Below are 17,487 nucleotides of genomic sequence, written 5' to 3' on the forward strand. Positions count from 1 at the left end.
TCGTCGTCCACCTGCAGTACCTTCCCCGACCACTGAGGAAGTCGCCAATTTTACAGGGAGTACCTGAACGCATCAGCATGTTCTTCCGGGTCACTCATGAAACTTCCCTCGCTGACATATTGGACTAGTCCATTTTGAAACAAATAAACATCAATGGCAAAGATCAGTGTGTTCAGCTAATGTTAATACAATACAAATGTTTTTTTTTTCATTTATATTACGTTTTACTCGCACAGCACAGACGGAGGCTCCCGTGGAAACATGTATACAAAATAAACATAAGATAATGTAGCCAACATCTAGCTTTCTTCCCCCGCCTGAGCTGGTTAGCTGGCTACACACTTTTAGCTTCCACGAGCTACATAAACCTGGATAAAGTCTGAAACGCGTTAAACCAGGAGGAAAGTTACGTCAGGTAAGTACATGTTGTTCCTGTTAATTTTCTGATGATTGTTTTTAGCCTAGCAACGCAACAAAGGCCGAGCAAAACTTAAGCGAAATCCAAGCGGCGCGAGCCACTGTGGATGTTATTTTGGTGGTCAAATATGTAGGTTAAAACTAGCAATGGACGTGCAGTTATTGTCACAGCGCCTTATAATCGAGAACGAACTAATAGTTCATTTATATCACAGTGAACTATAAACTGCATTTAAAAAAACATACACGTGTTTACACGCATTATGTGCTGCCCATCAAAGCTCTGAAAAGCAATACCCTCAAAGCAATGTAATGTAGAGAAGTAATGTTTGATGATTTATATTTGTATGTTAATATTAGATATTGTATGTACCCGAAGCACATTTTCCTTCAAACAAAAACGTTTGTTATCTTTCATACAATTCAGACTATGTATTTCGTTGGGCAAGGATTTTGAGTTTTTTAAGTCTCTCTCTCTCTCTGCTTTATTACATCAAAGTCAAAAAAGTCAAAAAAAACAAAATGCGGTTACTATATTAAAAGTAGCAAGTCTTGAGTTGACTTTGAGCGTTTTTTCCATACCATAGAGGTCATTTCAGAGGCTTCAGGTAAGTCATTTCATTTAACACATACGTACGGTAATTGAGTACGGAACGAAAATGACTCCATTCAGTGACTGAATTCAAAGCCCCATATATCTCAGCAGACGCTTTGACTCATCCCAGGTGATGATCCTCCAGATGAGGTATGGAAGTGGGATGAAATTAAAAAATTATGGCAAGATTATCCTAAATTCTAATATGATTTTTATCAGTGTAAAACATTACATTAATATTTCTTAGTTTGTAAACATATACAGACAGAGCCTCATGTCTGCAATCTACCTTCTATAGATTTCATCCCCAAGCTTAAAAAGTAAACTTTAAAAATCCTTAAAAACTTTACAATTATGGATTAATCCATATTTATAAATTAAAAGCTCACAGATATGGAGGAAACAGATGAATTAATATTAGTGAAGTTACAAAAAAATATGACTTGTGCTGTCAATTCAGATGTGCTCACAATTCAGATGTGATTGATTTGATCGGTCATTCTGTATCCAAATGTTTTGGTTTGTTGTCATACTGAAAGATGAAATGACTCCCAGAAAGTTATGTTGAATTTCGCTGGATCTACTGTATGTTGTTTCAAAACTAGCTATTGTAGAACCAGCACCATATTTGATGAGTGAAATGGTGACTTTCTTCCATGATCTGTTCCTTGACCCTCCCCTTTTCATGTCATTTATTTTGATAGGCAATACATTTTGTTCATCTAGCCAGGCCGGTTCATACAAAAACAAACAGCATGTAAACCAGGGGTCTCAAACTCACGGCCCGCCAGTCGGCCCTACACTTATTTTAAAATGATTAAATTCAACATTTAATTATATGTAAGCTTGTCTATTTTTTTTTTTTTTTAATTACAGTTGTCTGTGTTGATTTAATGTTTTAATTCTGTTTTTGTTATTTACAGATTCATTTTGCATCATAAATGTTTTTTGTTGTGAGCTTATATATCAAAACAAACACTTATTTGTAAGTTTTTCAAAAAAAACAAATATTTGTAATTGCAACATCATGATGGATTATTAAGATATCATTTTAATTTCTAATCACTAAACCGTTAATTTTTCCCCTAATTGTTGGACTTTTTTCCCCTCCTGATCAGACTAGCAGTTCACTAGCCCCCAGGTCTTTTTGAGTTTGAGGCCCCTGATGTAGACTATGAAAGGTGAAATGTGATGAATGAAGCATCACAGCAATGTCTCACTTAGGTTTCAAAGTCAGTAAAGAGTAGCAAATGAGCTAACTGTGTCTCTTGACGTTTTAGGATGTCTGACTCTGACAGCGATGAGGATCAAGATCGTCCTTTCTCTATCACAGGATTTCTCTTTGGAAATATCAATGAAGATGGACAGCTAGAGGATGACAGTGTTTTGGACAATGTATGGGTTTAAAAAAAAAGAGTTACTTTTAAGTAATTTTGTTTTGAAGAACGTCAAACATTTCAATTATCAAACCTGCTCATGGAATGATTCTGTATACTTTGGATCTTTTCTCCTTATTTCAGGAGTCCAAAAAGCATCTCGCTGGTTTGGGCTCTTTGGGTCTGAGCTCACTCATCACTGAGATCACTGCTAATGAAGACGATGATCAAGTGGGAAACAGAGACTCTGCTGGTGTGGATGCAGAAGGTGAGGTTAAATAATGCATATGAAGAAACATTTAATTTATTTATATGTAAAGGAAAGAGGATGGAGTAACATTTTTGATATTTACTGTATTTCATCCAGGTTGGGTGAAAAGCACAGAAGATGCAGTTGATTATTCTGACATCAGTGAAGTTGCTGAGGATGAGACAAAAAAGTACCGTCAGGCCATGGGGACTTTGCAGCCCAGCAGGAAAGCAGGTGAAAAATGCACAACAGTAATGTTTGATTTATGAGCTTTTGTGGCATCTACTGGTGATATATATATATTTTTTTTTTGCTTTGTTCATTGTGGGCCACTTTAGAAACATGGTTGTGAAAAGTGGCAGGTCCTGAGGATGAGGACCTGCTTGTTGTGTGAATAGTGACACACAGCTTATTATGTACACAAATGGAAATCTGAAATATTATAGATTTTATTTTCACTATTTAATTGTTTTATTGATGTTTGTGAAAACCTTTTGTTACCCCTTTATTTTAGATGATGAGGATGACTATGATGCAGACTGCGAGGATATTGATTCTAAGCTCATGCCTCCTCCTCCACCACCAACTCTCCCAACACCCATTAAGAAAGAAGAACCATCCTCTCAGACCACTACTGGTAAGAACATGTTCACATATGGTTAGTTTGGTGATAAGTTTTGTTTGGCTGTAAAGAAGGTTGATATCTCTGCCTCTGACAAATGTGTTCACTTAATAAACTTACACGAATATATTAATTCAATATCAATTTAGGCTAGATGAATGCATCTAATATCACAAATACTGATCATTAAGTTTGATTGTCTCATCTGTTTCTATGATCTATATCACTGTGGTTCCTTGTAGTTGGCGAAGAGGGCGATGGCATCATCCTGCCCTCCATTATTGCACCATCATCTACGGCTGATAAGGTTGACTTCAGCAGCTCCTCAGACTCTGAGTCAGAAACTGATCGTCCCGGTCAGGGGTCCGGTGATGGAGGATCCCCAGACAGGCTCACCCTTCCTCTTGCTGGCATCATGCAGAAGGATGCAGCTAAAGCACTGCCCGGTGTCACAGAGCTCTTCCCAGAATTTAGGCCTGGAAAGGTAAAGCAGCTTATTTTACTGTTGTCCCTGGGCAGGGAGGAAAGATGACAAAATGAAATCAATAATACCAACAATGCATAATGTCTAGTCATAATAAATATTACTTGGCATTATTTCAGATTATGAAAATAAAATCTATGAACTCTATGAAGCTGAGATGTCAGATGTATCTCTGCATTGTTTGTTAGCATGATTTAATTCTGCTTAGCTTTGACTGTTTTCTTACTCAACACCAATACGTATTAAATGAATGTGTGCGTTGATACTTATTTACGACCAGGTGCTTAGGTTCTTACGACTGTTCGGTCCTGGGAAAAGCATGCCATCCGTGTGGAGGAGTGCCCGCAGGAAGAAGAAGCGGAAGCACCGGGACCATCAGCCTGGGACTCCTCCTCCAGAAGGAGAACCTACAGAGCAAAGCCCGGATAAGAAGTCTGGTTGGATTTATGAATATGCACCCCCTCCACCGCCAGAGCAGTGTCTCTCTGATGATGAGGTAAGTCACTTTGTGTTACAGGTGACAGCAGGCTCTTGTAATGTGCCCGGGTAGCAGTGTGGCACTACATCATTGTGTTCAAGTCTTTAAATGCTTCTCTGTGTTATCCAGATAACCATGATGGCTCCAGTAGAATCTAAGTTCTCACAGACCTGTGGTGATGGGGATAAGGAGATCGAGTCTCGGCCTAAAGTAGCAGAATGGCGATACGGTCCTGCGCAGCTCTGGTACGACATGCTGGGCATCCCAGAGGATGGAAGCAATTTCAACTATGGGTTTAAGCTAAAAGATCTAGTCAATGAGCCTCCTGACCAGGACACACCAAAAGAAATCACAGAGACTGCTCAAGAGGTACAGACACATGCGGACAACTGCAACCATAACACTGACATTATACTGATTGCATTACTGATATATGGTGTTTAATAAATCTGTTTTTTCAGACCTCAGCTGATGACAACGTGGATGGTGATAATACTGATGGCGATAAAGACAGAGCAGACCTTGAGAATGAGCTCTTCCTGATGGTCACTCAACTGCAATGGGAGGATGATATTATCTGGAATGGGGAGGATGTAAAACACAAGGGCACCAAGACTCAGAGGGCCAGTCTGGCTGGATGGCTCCCTTCGAGTATGACACGCAATGCCAATGCTTATAATGCTCAGCAGGGTAAGATGGCGGGGAAAAGAAAATACAGAATTATGAAGTCATTCATGTACAGAGATAACTGTTGGTGAAGCTGCCATTTGGAATAATTCATAAATTAAATTTACTGATCTTCTATAGGTCTGACGAGAAGTAATTCACAGTTAGTGCCACCTACGCCTCCACCCTTACCCAAAGCTTCCTCGATATCTGGCTCCAAGCGGGACAAAATCAGCCATGACAATCAAGGTGAGTGTATTTTTAGGTCACATTTAAAAATTCATAGGTTCATCTCAAACTCACTTGTTCCATCTATTGTGTTTATCTGCGTTTGTTCTCAGCAGCCTCTCTGGAAGAAGACTGTCCCTGGTTCTCCATTTTTCCCATTGACAATGAAGAGTTAGTGTATGGACGCTGGGAAGACCACATTATCTGGGATGACCAGGAGATGTATCGCATGCTCTCACCACCTGTTCTTACACTGGATCCTAATGATGAGAATATTATTCTTGGTAGATAAAAAAAAAAAGAAAAAGAAATCATTATGTGAATTGAAAATTGGCGTCTTTCACTGTCTTCCCATCAACTAGTATCCAGCGATTTTACCCTTTGCTTATTTTTCTCGTGTTTCTCATCGTCTTGCAGAGATTCCAGATGAAAAGGAGGAAACAACATCCCACTCCCCATCAAAAGAAAACAAGAAGGAACCAGCACTGAAAAAGAGCCGCATCCTGCTGGGAAAGACTGGGGTGATAAAAGATGAGCCACAGCAGGTATGCTGCCTCATCAGTGCTTGAAAAAAACATTTTTGATTATGAGAAATGGCAGATTAAAATGTGTGCTGCTGCTGCTGTTGACATTTAAAACAGTTCATGGTGAAATGTGTCTCTAATAAGGAGGATCAAGGTGGGGAACAGATGGGGTGAAGGGATATTTATGGAGCTCTTGTGCCTGTGATTACAACATTATTCTCTCAACCATCACTTGTGAGCCATAACTATGAAATGATAGTTAAACATTGCAAAAAAATTAAATTTTTACTCCCTTTCCTTTCAACTCAGAACATGTCCCAGCCTGAAGTGAAGGATCCCTGGAACCTCTCCAATGATGAGTTCTACTATCCCAAACAGCAGGGCCTGAGGGGAACCTTTGGTGGGAACATCATTCAGGTAAATTAACATGGTGACAAACGGTTGGCTCCCCCATTTAGTGGAGCTGCCATTACTGCAGTGGCAGGTGGTTGTAAAAGGCACATTGTGAATCGTAATGTTATTAAAATAAACTGTTGAGACAATAGCAATAAATTAAAGAAAAAGACACTTAACACCGTACTGTGTACATTGATTTTACAGCGCAGATACAGAAATTAAAGAAGTGCAAACATGTCAGTCCTCTACACACCCGAGAATCCATGTAAGGCACATGGTCATACACCGAGACAATCCTCATGTATTTTAGGCTTGTGTATTCCACTATTCCACTACTAGTTTATGTTGGTGCAGCCAAAAATGGCACGTGGCTAAAAAAAAAAATAAACACATTTAGCACAAAGGCAGGTTATAAAACTGTACATTCTGGGAGCTTGCATTTAAAAAATGCCAGGACAGTCATAGCACCTTGCTTACTTTCAATACTTTGCCAGACTCGTCGATAGAATAAACACCACAGAATTAGTTGAAATCTGAAACCTGGTGACATGTTAAGTATTGTGTTGTGTTATTAACTTTTGTGTTTTTCACAGCACTCCATCCCAGCACTTGAGCTAAGGCAGCCCTTCTTCCCCACACACATGGGCCCCATGAAGCTACGCCAGTTCCATCGAAATACTCTGAAGAAGTACTCATTTGGAGCTTTGGCTCAGCCGGGTCCACATCCTGCCCAGCCACTGCTCAAACAGATAAAGAAAAAGGCCAAGGTGGACGAAACAAGCCTTTTTTTAAAAATTTGTTTTAACAGGATGAATATCCAGTTTTTTTGTTTTGTTTTTACTGACTGCCGCATGTGTTGTTTTTATGTGTTTTTCTTTAAAGATGAGAGAGCAGGAACGGCAGGCGTCAGGAGGAGGAGACATGTTTTTCATGAGGACTTCACAGGACTTGACCGGCAAAGATGGAGATCTGGTCTTGGCAGAGTACAGTGAAGAGTACCCCCCTCTCATCATGCAAGTAGGCATGGCATCCAAGATCAAAAACTACTACAAAAGGGTGAGTCCAGTCTTTGAGTCCCAATTCTGGTGTTGGCTTCATATCATGTCATTCAAAATCTGGACACACTTGTTGTTGAACTGTATCGTTGCGTTTTGCATTTCAGAAGCCTGGAAAGGATCCTGGAGCACCTGACTGTAAATATGGAGAGACTGTGTACTGTCACACGTCTCCTTTCCTTGGTTCTTTGCATCCTGGTCAGCTGCTTCAGGTCAGCATGGTCACAGCCTAAGATTCAGTATTCAGACGAGGTGAACGTATGAAACATCACTGACCCGGTGTCATGTTTTTTTGTCTTACATAAATATGTTTTAGGCATTTGAAAACAATCTATTCCGTGCTCCAATCTACCTTCATAAAATGCCAGAGACGGATTTTTTGATTCTGCGGACACGACATGGCTACTTCATCAGAGAGCTTGTGGACATGTTTGTGGTTGGTCAGGAGTGTCCCTTGTATGAGGTTCCTGGGCCCAACTCCAAACGAGCCAATACCCACATCAGAGACTTCCTTCAGGTTTGTTTGACTTAACTGGTCCCAGAAACCTAAGCTGCCATTGTTTGGATTGCTGAATTTGTCATGTTTGGGTTCCGCAGGTGTTCATTTACCGCCTGTTCTGGAAGAGCAAGGATCGGCCCCGGAGAATCCGCATGGAGGATATAAAGAAAGCTTTTCCCTCACACTCGGAGCGCAGCATCAGGAAGCGACTGAAACTCTGTGCTGACTTCAAACGGACAGGTAGACTCTGCTCATTTATGCAATCCACATGCTCCATATTCACCTGATCATGATCATTGTCATCACCCTTCCTCTAAACGGTGTGTTGTCCTTGAATTGACAGACAGGGGAACACATTTTAAACAACTGCAATGGATATAATTCAGAAGGTTAGGTGTAGCAGAAGGATAAACAAATCGAATCAAGCAAGGGATTCTACAATATACCTCTGTTCAGTTTTCATTAAGATCTGGACACTGGTCACTGAGAAACTGACACTTTCTCTAGTTCTCATTTACAATCTCGTACAGATAGCTTTCTGTTGTGTACTATGTGGCTTTTATTCGATCATGAATGTTGATAAACTTGCTGTACCTATTCCAGGGATGGACTCCAACTGGTGGGTGCTGAAGCCTGACTTCAGATTGCCAACAGAAGAAGAGATCAGAGCAATGGTGTCTCCAGAGCAGTGCTGTGCTTACTACAGCATGCTGGTAGCAGAGCAGCGACTCAAGGTAACTGTGTTTTTATCTGAAACTAATTTAAACAAGTGAGAATCGTGTCCACGGCTTCACTACAAGGTATTTTCCTCCTGCTAGGATGCTGGATATGGTGAGAAATCATTCTTTGCTCCAGAGGAGGAGAACGAAGAGGACTTTCAAATGAAGATCGATGACGAGGTTGCGATCTACCTTCTTCCTAATAATGATTGCAAATGTTCCACACATGAAGAAACAAGAAGCCTTTCAAACTTACACCCCTTTGATCCCTTCTCCCAAATCCTAGGTGCGAACCGCTCCGTGGAACACAACAAGAGCCTTCATTTCTGCCATGAAGGGGAAATGTCTATTGGAGGTTACAGGTGTGGCTGACCCCACAGGCTGTGGAGAGGGGTTCTCCTATGTCAAAGTGCCTAACAAGCCAACTCAACAAAAGGTTTGATGAGCTAAAACAAAACCTTGGCACTCTCGATTTATGTGTATGTCTGTCTAGAGGCTAAAAACATTGATCCTGTGTGTGTTATCAGGACGACAAAGAGCCACAACCTGCCAAGAAAACAGTGACTGGAACGGATGCCGACCTGAGGAGACTTTCACTGAAGAATGCCAAACAGCTGCTGCGCAAGTTTGGTGTTCCAGAGGAAGAGGTAAGAACATGACAACAGCCAGTAATGATAATACACAGATAATAACATCTGCCTGCCTTTGATCTGCCATCTCAATTCAGTTTTTATGGTAGAGAAATGCTGAAACTGTTACACGTTTTTAAAGTATAAACAGCAGAAAGAAATGTGAATGGTCCCGAACAAGCTGAACATTTTAATGAATACTTTCCAGTAGGCTGTACACTCAGACGTGTAACGCTGCCCGGCACAGTTTGAAGTTCTTAGATCCAACTATAAATTATGTGCTTGTGGTAAAAGATGAGGGGATTATTCGTAGAAGAAAAAGAACTGCCAAGAGCTTTGAGTGGAACTGTGATTAAGATCATCAAACCTCAGTGTAGTCTGCAGAGAAGAAGAAAAGGAAGAGAAGAATCTTCATGTCTTTGATGTGTGCTTTGCCTTTTATCTGCCCTCAACATTAGTTTATGGTGGCAGTTGTGGTATGGGTTTCAGCTAGTCTTTCAAACCCCCAAGAGTGATTGTGTTTATGTTTGTGTTAGATCAAGAAACTTTCTCGCTGGGAGGTGATTGACGTAGTCAGGACCATGTCCACGGAGCAGGCCCGTTCAGGAGAGGGACCCATGAGCAAATTTGCCCGAGGGTCCCGTTTCTCTGTTGCCGAACACCAGGAGCGCTACAAGGAAGAGTGCCAGAGGATCTTTGACCTGCAGAACAAGTGAGGCTCTTTCTTAGGGTCATCTGTGATTGCGCCCGTTTGTGCTCAGGTGGAGTCATTTACCCCCGTTGCATCTCCTCCACAGAGTTTTGGAGTCGACAGAGGTGCTCTCCACTGACACGGACAGCAGCTCGGCAGAGGACAGCGACTTCGAGGAGATGGGGAAGAACATTGAGAACATGCTGCAGAACAAAAAGACCAGCTCCCAGCTTTCACGTGAGAGGGAGGAGCAAGAGAGGAAAGAACTGCAGCGAATGCTAATGGGCGAGGAGAGTGACCGTGACCACAAGGGACGCAAGGAGCGGCGCAAAGGCTTGTGTACTGATCATATTAACTTCTCATGACACACTGAAGACATGTTAGCTGTGTTAAGTGGAAAAAAGATGTAGTGTCTCTCATTAAAAACGTTTTTCTATCTCTCCCCTATAGCCAGTTCCTTGTCCACCAGCTCACACAAGGATGATGACACATCCTCTGTGACGAGCCTAAACTCCTCGGCTACAGGAAGGAGACTCAAAATCTACCGCACGTTCAGGGATGAGGATGGCAAGGAATATGTCCGCTGTGAGACAGTACGCAAGGCTTCCGTCATCGATGCCTACACCAGGATCAGGACCACCAAGGATGATGAATTCATGTAAATCTTTAATCTTTCTCTAGTCTTTCTTTTCATGTTCAGATCACAGAAAAATAGACAGTGAAACACTGCCATTGTCAATGTGTCACAAACACTCTAAACCCATTTCAAAGTAAGAGCACTTTAGCATTTCAGGGTCCCTAAAGGCCTTTATAACAAGGCCTTTATTTTGAACAAGAATGTCCTAAATGATGCACACATTTTTATGTGTGAAGGATAGTGAAAATAGAGCGGAGGAGGAGACCAAGAGCCAGAAAAAGAATTGTCAAGTGTCTACAAAGGCATCCCTTGCAGAAGGCTGAAATGCTCTGGTCAGCTAATGAAGCTGAAGCTGCTGAGGTTTCAGCCAATTGGATCAAAGGCAGGTGAAATTATGTTATCACGGTTGCCACAGCAACCCACGTACAGATCAAAGGTGGACAAGGCTGGCATCTTCTGATTTCAATAAGTTCCAGCAGCCTCCTCGAAATCATTAGAGGAAGTAGGAGTTCTGGCAGGAGAGGTGCGATGTTGCCCTCCACAGTTTTAAAGATCACATTTGTAAGTCTGGAATCACAGTTTCTTCATAAATATCAAACAGTCCATGTGACTTGCTAAGGGCACCGTGCGAGCAGTGCCAACACCGACATTGTTCAGCTAAGAAAAGCAAGAGATTTGGGTGGAAATCCACACACCATTGTGCTACTGTTTGTCAATCACACAACTGTCAAACAGGTTGCTTGAATGCTGCAGGTGACTTACAAAGGGCACCAGTGTTTACACTGCAGACTTTGATTTTATTTGAATGCGAAATCTAAGACAACAGGTACGGGGACTGCTCTAGTTCATCTCAATCATTTCAAACATAAGAAAACTGTCTCCAGTGGAGATGAAGTGTTATTTCTTGGCGGCGTCCCCTACTTGTTGTATCCCCACAAACGGTCCTGTGACTTTTGAATGGACCATTTGTGATTTAGTCGTGTTTGTCTCCGTTTGCAGACGCAAGTTTGCACTCTTTGATGAACAGCACAGAGAAGAAATGAGGAAGGAAAGAAGACGAATTCAAGAGCAGTTGAGGAGACTGAAGAGGAACCAAGAGAAGGATAAGATCAAGGGACCCCCAGAGAAGAAGGCCAAGAAGGCCAAGGAGAGACCAGACCTCAAGGTAAAAGTAAGCTTGCCGATTCACTACTATATTCCTCTTTCTTACCTCCTCTTCACCAGCTTTCTGGTACCCATCGGAAGGCACCTTAGATGATCAATTTTTTCATACAGCATAGATAATCTATCAGTTGTCTTGTTCCTTAATGTTTGCCTGTTTTCCCTAGCTAAAGTGCGGCGCTTGTGGAGCCATAGGACACATGAGGACCAACAAGTTTTGCCCGCTGTACTATCAGACCAATGCGCCGCCTTCGAACCCTGTTGCCATGACAGAGGAGCAGGAGGAAGAGCTGGAAAAGACGGTTATCCACAACGACAATGAGGAGTTGATCAAGGTGGAGGGCACCAAGATCGTGCTGGGCAAACAGCTTATTGAGAGGTAATGGATTGAAGTGTCTATGACCCCGGGTCTATGCACAGCAATAATCACAGCAATAATCATCATTAAAACAAACAAGTTTTAATAATGTTTTTCTCATGCAGTGCTGATGAGGTGCGCAGGAAATCCTTAGTGTTGAAGTTCCCCAAACAGCAGCTCCCACCAAAGAAGAAGCGGCGTGTTGGCAACGCTGTGCATTGTGACTATCTTAACGTAAGCACCGTTATCGTGCATCTTGTTTTAACACTTGTTGAACTCCGTGCCTTCAGCTGATGCGTTACTCCGTTTCTTTACACAGAAACCACATAAGGCCATCCATCGCAGACGCACTGACCCAATGGTGACCTTGTCCTCGGTGCTAGAGAGCATCATCAATGATATGCGTGATCACCCCAACGTAAGATCTGTCAGAAACACACACCATCGTCATAATATCCCAGTTCCCATAGACCTCTCTTACTGCTGTTCTGCCTCGTCTTAACTTATTTCACCTCTTCTGTGTAGACTTACCCGTTCCACACACCAGTAAATGCCAAGGTCGTGAAAGACTACTATAAGATCATCACTCGGCCGATGGACCTGCAGACGCTGAGGGAGAATGTGCGCAAACGCATGTACCCATCGAGGGAGGAGTTTCGAGAAGCAGTGGAGGTGATAGTCAAAAACAGCGCCACCTACAATGGTAAGGTTTGAAAAAATGTGTTTAACAACATCTTTGCACATCAATGATGGATTATGAGGTGTTACAGTGTCACAGAAAGAAAGCGGTGGGGTCAACAGGTAGTGGTGATGAGTTAGTGCTAGTGAAGAAGAGAGGGGGGTAAACACGACAACTGAACAGTGTCAGATCTTCAACACGTATTCTGATTGGTTAGATGTTTTCCCGTCGGTGGAACAACGTTGAAAAAGGTTTGAAATTAACTGAATTAACCAATATCGCTCAGTTAAATTCCATTACTACTGCGAAAGCCCTCACAGACTGGTTTGAACAACATACATGTCTTAACATGAGTTTCTTTTTTTTTGTTTGACCAGGAGCAAAGCATCCAATAACTCAGGTAGCACAGTCCATGCTGGACCTGTGTGATAATAAGCTAAAAGAGGTGTGTTTTCATTGGATATTTTTGTCATATTTCACATTTTCCTGTCCCTTTTATTATCTTTCCATTGGCTGTGAAATGTAATGTGCTTGTTTCTCCAGAAGGAGGACAGGCTGGTGAGGCTGGAGAAAGCCATCAACCCCCTGCTGGACGATGACGATCAAGTGGCTTTCTCATTCATCCTGGACAACATCGTGACCCAGAAAATGATGGTGGTTCTCGATGTGAGTCTCCTTTTTTTTTTTATGTCATGTTATTTATTAAATATCAGATTTGATGATCTTGGAGCTCATCCTTAATCCCTCACCTCTCTATAGTCATGGCCGTTCCACCATCCTGTCAACAAAAAGTTTGTGCCTGATTATTATAAGGTGATCATAAACCCCATGGATCTGGAGACCCTCCGTAAGGTGAGCCTCAAACAAGACATCCACCTTAAAGCAAAATTAATTTGTTTACTAGTTTTAATATCAGCAAAATAAAGACGTTAACAGAAGTGTCCCTCTGTGTCTATTCGTCCTTGAACAGAACATTTCCAAGCACAAATACCAGAACCGTGAAACCTTCCTTTCAGATGTCGGACTCGTCCATGCCAACAGCATTAAGTATAACGGTAAAGCCGTAGCATCATACTGCGTTTTTAAAACACTGTTGCTAACATCAAACATATCTGTAGTTTGGGCAAATGTTAAAACATTATTACTTTTTGTGTCTTTCGCAGGCCCAGACAGTCCGTACACCAAGACTGCGTTGGAGATCGTCAACGTATGTAAGCAGACATTGGCGGAGGTACGGCACTGTCCACTTCTTAATTCCTCTCTAAGAAGAATCATCACTATGACATAAAGGACTGAGAACAAGGGACCCGGTTAAAAGAAATAAGAAAATGTTATAATGAATGAAGTCTGTGTAAAAAACACTAATCATTGCTGTGTTAACGGCCTGTTCTTGTGTTTCCAGTATGACGAACATTTGACCCAGCTGGAGAAGGACATTTCGACTGCTAAGGAAGCAGCTCTGGATGCTGCAGACTTTGAGAGTCTGGACCCAATGACCCCGGGGCCGTACACACCGCAGGTAGGGAAGCCGCCAATAGACTTAAGGCCTCACCCATTGCTTGTAGTACTACGCCTGTCCCTTGTACTATTTTTCCAGTCATTTTCTGCACTAACTCTCCTTTCTAGACTTTAATATTTCCTGTTTCTTCACTATAGTCTTATCTTCTTTATCCCAACCTGTTTTTCTCCTTCACTCCCAATGTCTTGTTCTGTCCTTCCTTCCTTCTGTCTGTGCTGCTCTGTGTGGTGTGGGCCAGCCTGCTGATCTGTTTGACAGTGGGCCGTCAGCGAGTCTGCCCAGAGAACCCAGCAGCCTTTTCTCTGAGGGACCTCTAGTGGTTGCTTCAGAGAAGAGAGGCGGGCAGGTACGGAGAGAGACAGAAGTGAGGCGTACAATCACATGCCACCTCTCCTCACCCAGCGTGTTGACTTGCTTAGTTTATACATGGAGCAGAAGCATTCTTTTAATGTTTTGTGTTCCCGCGAGTGTTTTCTCAGAACTTTATGATCATTTTTCTCAGGGGCGTCACATGAGAAGACCTGGGGAGGAAGAATCTGATGTGGACATTGAAGGCTTTGAGGAGGAAGATGACGGCAAACCCAAGACTCCGGCTCCTGTAAGACAAATAGATGTGTTAAAAAGTTGTTTGGTGTTCCAACTGGGGGTGGGCATTTCAAGAAAAAATTTGCAAACACCCATGCGTGTGTAGAAAGGAAAATAATCAATGCAAATAATGATAAAACATTGTTCAGTTTTATAATAACAAATCTAATCTTAATAGAATCATGTAATGGAACTATTCATTATTCTATCTGCATAACGAGCTTGCTTACGGCTGTCTTATTCACCTCGTGTTCGTCTGACCTGTCTCTGTAGGCAGAAGACGCAGAGGGAGATCTGGAGGACGAAGACGACGAAGAGGATATGCTGCTGCCACCTCGTAGGCGGTTGCACGACCACGATGACGAAGAGGAGGAGGAGGATGAAGGAGAGGATGGCAGGTCTAACCGCCCCGCGCAAGCCAGCGTGCTCTACCAGGACCTCCTCATGTCTGACGGCGAGGATGACGCCAGTGAAGAGGAGGGCGATAACCCATTCTCCTGTAGGTTCACCTGTGACAGAAATTAGACCATTGACCATTGAATATGACATATTACACTCATAAACCAAATAGTTATACAGTCAGTAAATATTAATTAGTCCTCTGTAAACGACGTGTGTTGTTTTATATTTGTCTTGACGGGTTGCGTGTGTGTCCCCTTTCAGCCATTCATCTGTCAGAGAGCGGCAGTGACTCTGACAGAGAGATGGATGTGCGACCTCCACCTCCACGGCGAGCTCAGGAAACGGCCCGGATGGGTATGGAGCAGGACGAGAGCATGATGTCATACGATGGGGACGGCGGTCCTCACATGGAAGACAGCAACGTCAGGTACAAGCACTTTATTCACACGGGTTATCAATCAGTTTCTTAAACAGAAACGTGTTTGCTCAGTAATATATTTATACAGTATAACTACTTTACCCAGTAACAAGCGGTAATATACAAAACAGTAATGATAGTATGATTACGAACAGTGTTACTGTTTTAGTAGGTTGTGATTTTGCAGGTTTTTGTGACAACAATACATTATTGTTGCTGTAAAATTCAGTGTATGTGACGCTTAAAGACCAGCAGAAAGTTGCTGCTGAGGACTGACGTACACCTGGTCTATGTATAATAACGATTGATTATTGTGAACAAAAGTCAGTAATGACACACTGTCACGCACAACTGAAGGATAGTTATTCAGCCTTTATTTATACTGACAGCAACGGAGAGGGAGAGAACTGCAGCCGCAGGTGTGTGCGCTGAAGATTTTTATTTATTTTTTATTGCACCTGTTGTTACCTCAAGGGAAATGCAGTAAAAGTTAGGAGAGACTGATTTTTTTATTTGTATTTTTTGCTTTGAGAGAGTGCCAGTTCGGCAGGTGGGCAGCTGATTTTCATTTCAATAAAGTCAAGTGGATTCAGTTCCAAAAGAAACTTGTTTCACATCACTTTTTGAGTTTATTTACCAAGTAAATAAGTAATCATACCTTTTAAAGGAGAGATATGTCATGAGCCACTTATTAGACTTCCTTACTAACCTGACCAACAGTCAGTACATTTCCATGGACAGACGAGTGTCCTTGTGCCTGTATACAAGCATTCGTGAGAATCAATTTATTGAATGAAGTGTGAAACTTGTGAAAAAATATGAAGTCTTTAATCTGTCAGAGAATAAAATTGGTCTCCTTGTCAGTCCAAAAATGGACCTGAATTCACCATGTATTGTCACTCTTGTCTTATTCTTCTGTGTACTGGTAAGTATTAGCCGGGGGAGGGAGCTGTGACACACGCACAGAGCACCCTGGTCAGCTTGAGTCCGACTCTGGTCCACCTGAAAGTGTACATGCATGTATTTTAGAAGTCTGAGGTTCCCAGGTTTCTTCCCACAGTCCAAAAACATGCAGATCCGGGGAAAATTGGACACTCTAAATTAACCGTAGGTGTGAGTGTGGGTGGTTGTTTGTCTCTATGGCCCTGTGGCGGACTGGCGACCTGTCCAGGATGTACCCCGCCTTTCGCCCCGTGTGTCAGCTGGGGTTGGCACCAACGCCCCCCACAGTCCTCATGTGGAGGATAAAGCGGTAGAAGATGCATGGATGGATGGTTTTAGTTGGTCCAACACAAGAATTCTTTACACAGTGGTGCTGATAGGGATCTTTAACGGCTCTTTCTCCCTCTTCTTCTCTTCTGTGTCAGTTATGGCAGCTACGAGGAGACGGAGAGCCGCAGTCAGATGCAGCCTTTGAACATGGGCAACGGTGAAGAATATGGCATCAGCGATGAGGAGGAGGAAGATGAAGAGGATGAAGCCCGGAGGAGAGGCCCAGCTGTGCTGTCCCATATCCAACTCAGTGAAGATGAGGAGAGTGAAGAGTTCAGATCTATCGGGGGAGACAGTGACATGGACTCTGACAACTAGTTAACCTTGTTCGGGAAATATTGTTTTAAAGTTCCAGTGTGCAATAATTAGTGACGTCTAAAGGAACAAAAGGAGAAGTCACCTTTTACCGTTCATGTCGACCACAGTGGCCTGGGTTGTCCATTCTGGCTGTACATGTAAAAGACTACACAAACATACTTTCCCTGCCAATCAACTCCACTAAATGTTACACACTGGACCTTTAAATCACTTAACTGAGATTTCTCAGGTGAAAATGTACATTTCTGTTATTTTTGTAAATATGGATTATTATGTTTATAGCGTCCCTATGTACGGTGAAACTCAGCACATTTTAACTTTTAATTGACCTTAAATGTGTTGGGTAACTATAGTGCAGTGTGATGCATTATGACATTGAAATGTTTTGTTCTTGTACTGTTTTAACTTGTATCCTTTGCTCAAAAAAGGTTTAACTATGTTTTCTACCCGGTGCAAAAATAGTAGAGTAGAATAAACATGAAGAACGAACAAGCGACTGTTTTTGAGAA

At 42.3% G+C, this 17,487-nt stretch overlaps 1 protein-coding gene across 6 annotated transcripts; it reads left to right on the forward strand.

Annotated features, from left to right (window-relative positions):
- Positions 1 to 108: 108 nt before the first annotated feature.
- Positions 109 to 17,467, forward strand: LOC122779455 (transcription initiation factor TFIID subunit 1-like). 6 transcript variants are annotated; one of them, XM_044041822.1, is made up of 41 exons: positions 109 to 415; positions 2,293 to 2,407; positions 2,533 to 2,656; positions 2,756 to 2,872; positions 3,153 to 3,275; positions 3,503 to 3,744; positions 4,025 to 4,240; positions 4,352 to 4,591; positions 4,684 to 4,912; positions 5,030 to 5,137; positions 5,230 to 5,400; positions 5,534 to 5,661; positions 5,950 to 6,057; positions 6,630 to 6,803; positions 6,919 to 7,092; positions 7,199 to 7,303; positions 7,408 to 7,608; positions 7,689 to 7,830; positions 8,194 to 8,324; positions 8,409 to 8,489; positions 8,596 to 8,745; positions 8,837 to 8,956; positions 9,475 to 9,650; positions 9,736 to 9,968; positions 10,080 to 10,287; positions 11,266 to 11,437; positions 11,595 to 11,806; positions 11,911 to 12,019; positions 12,105 to 12,203; positions 12,311 to 12,488; positions 12,842 to 12,909; positions 13,008 to 13,130; positions 13,224 to 13,316; positions 13,435 to 13,519; positions 13,628 to 13,695; positions 13,867 to 13,983; positions 14,222 to 14,329; positions 14,486 to 14,581; positions 14,842 to 15,067; positions 15,232 to 15,397; positions 16,756 to 17,467. In XM_044041822.1, exons 2-41 carry the CDS (start codon positions 2,294 to 2,296, stop codon positions 16,976 to 16,978), a joined length of 5,958 nt encoding a protein of 1,985 aa, XP_043897757.1. In that variant the 5' UTR covers positions 109 to 415; position 2,293; the 3' UTR covers positions 16,979 to 17,467. The 6 variants fall into 6 exon arrangements, with proteins under 6 accessions (XP_043897757.1, XP_043897759.1, XP_043897760.1 ...); XM_044041824.1 differs by having other exon boundaries at positions 11,266 to 11,431; XM_044041825.1 differs by having other exon boundaries at positions 9,736 to 9,962.
- The last annotated feature ends 20 nt before the right edge of the window (positions 17,468 to 17,487 follow it).

The sequence above is a fragment of the Solea senegalensis genome, linkage group LG13 (assembly GCF_019176455.1).
Source record: "Solea senegalensis isolate Sse05_10M linkage group LG13, IFAPA_SoseM_1, whole genome shotgun sequence".
NCBI lineage: Eukaryota > Metazoa > Chordata > Actinopteri > Pleuronectiformes > Soleidae > Solea > Solea senegalensis.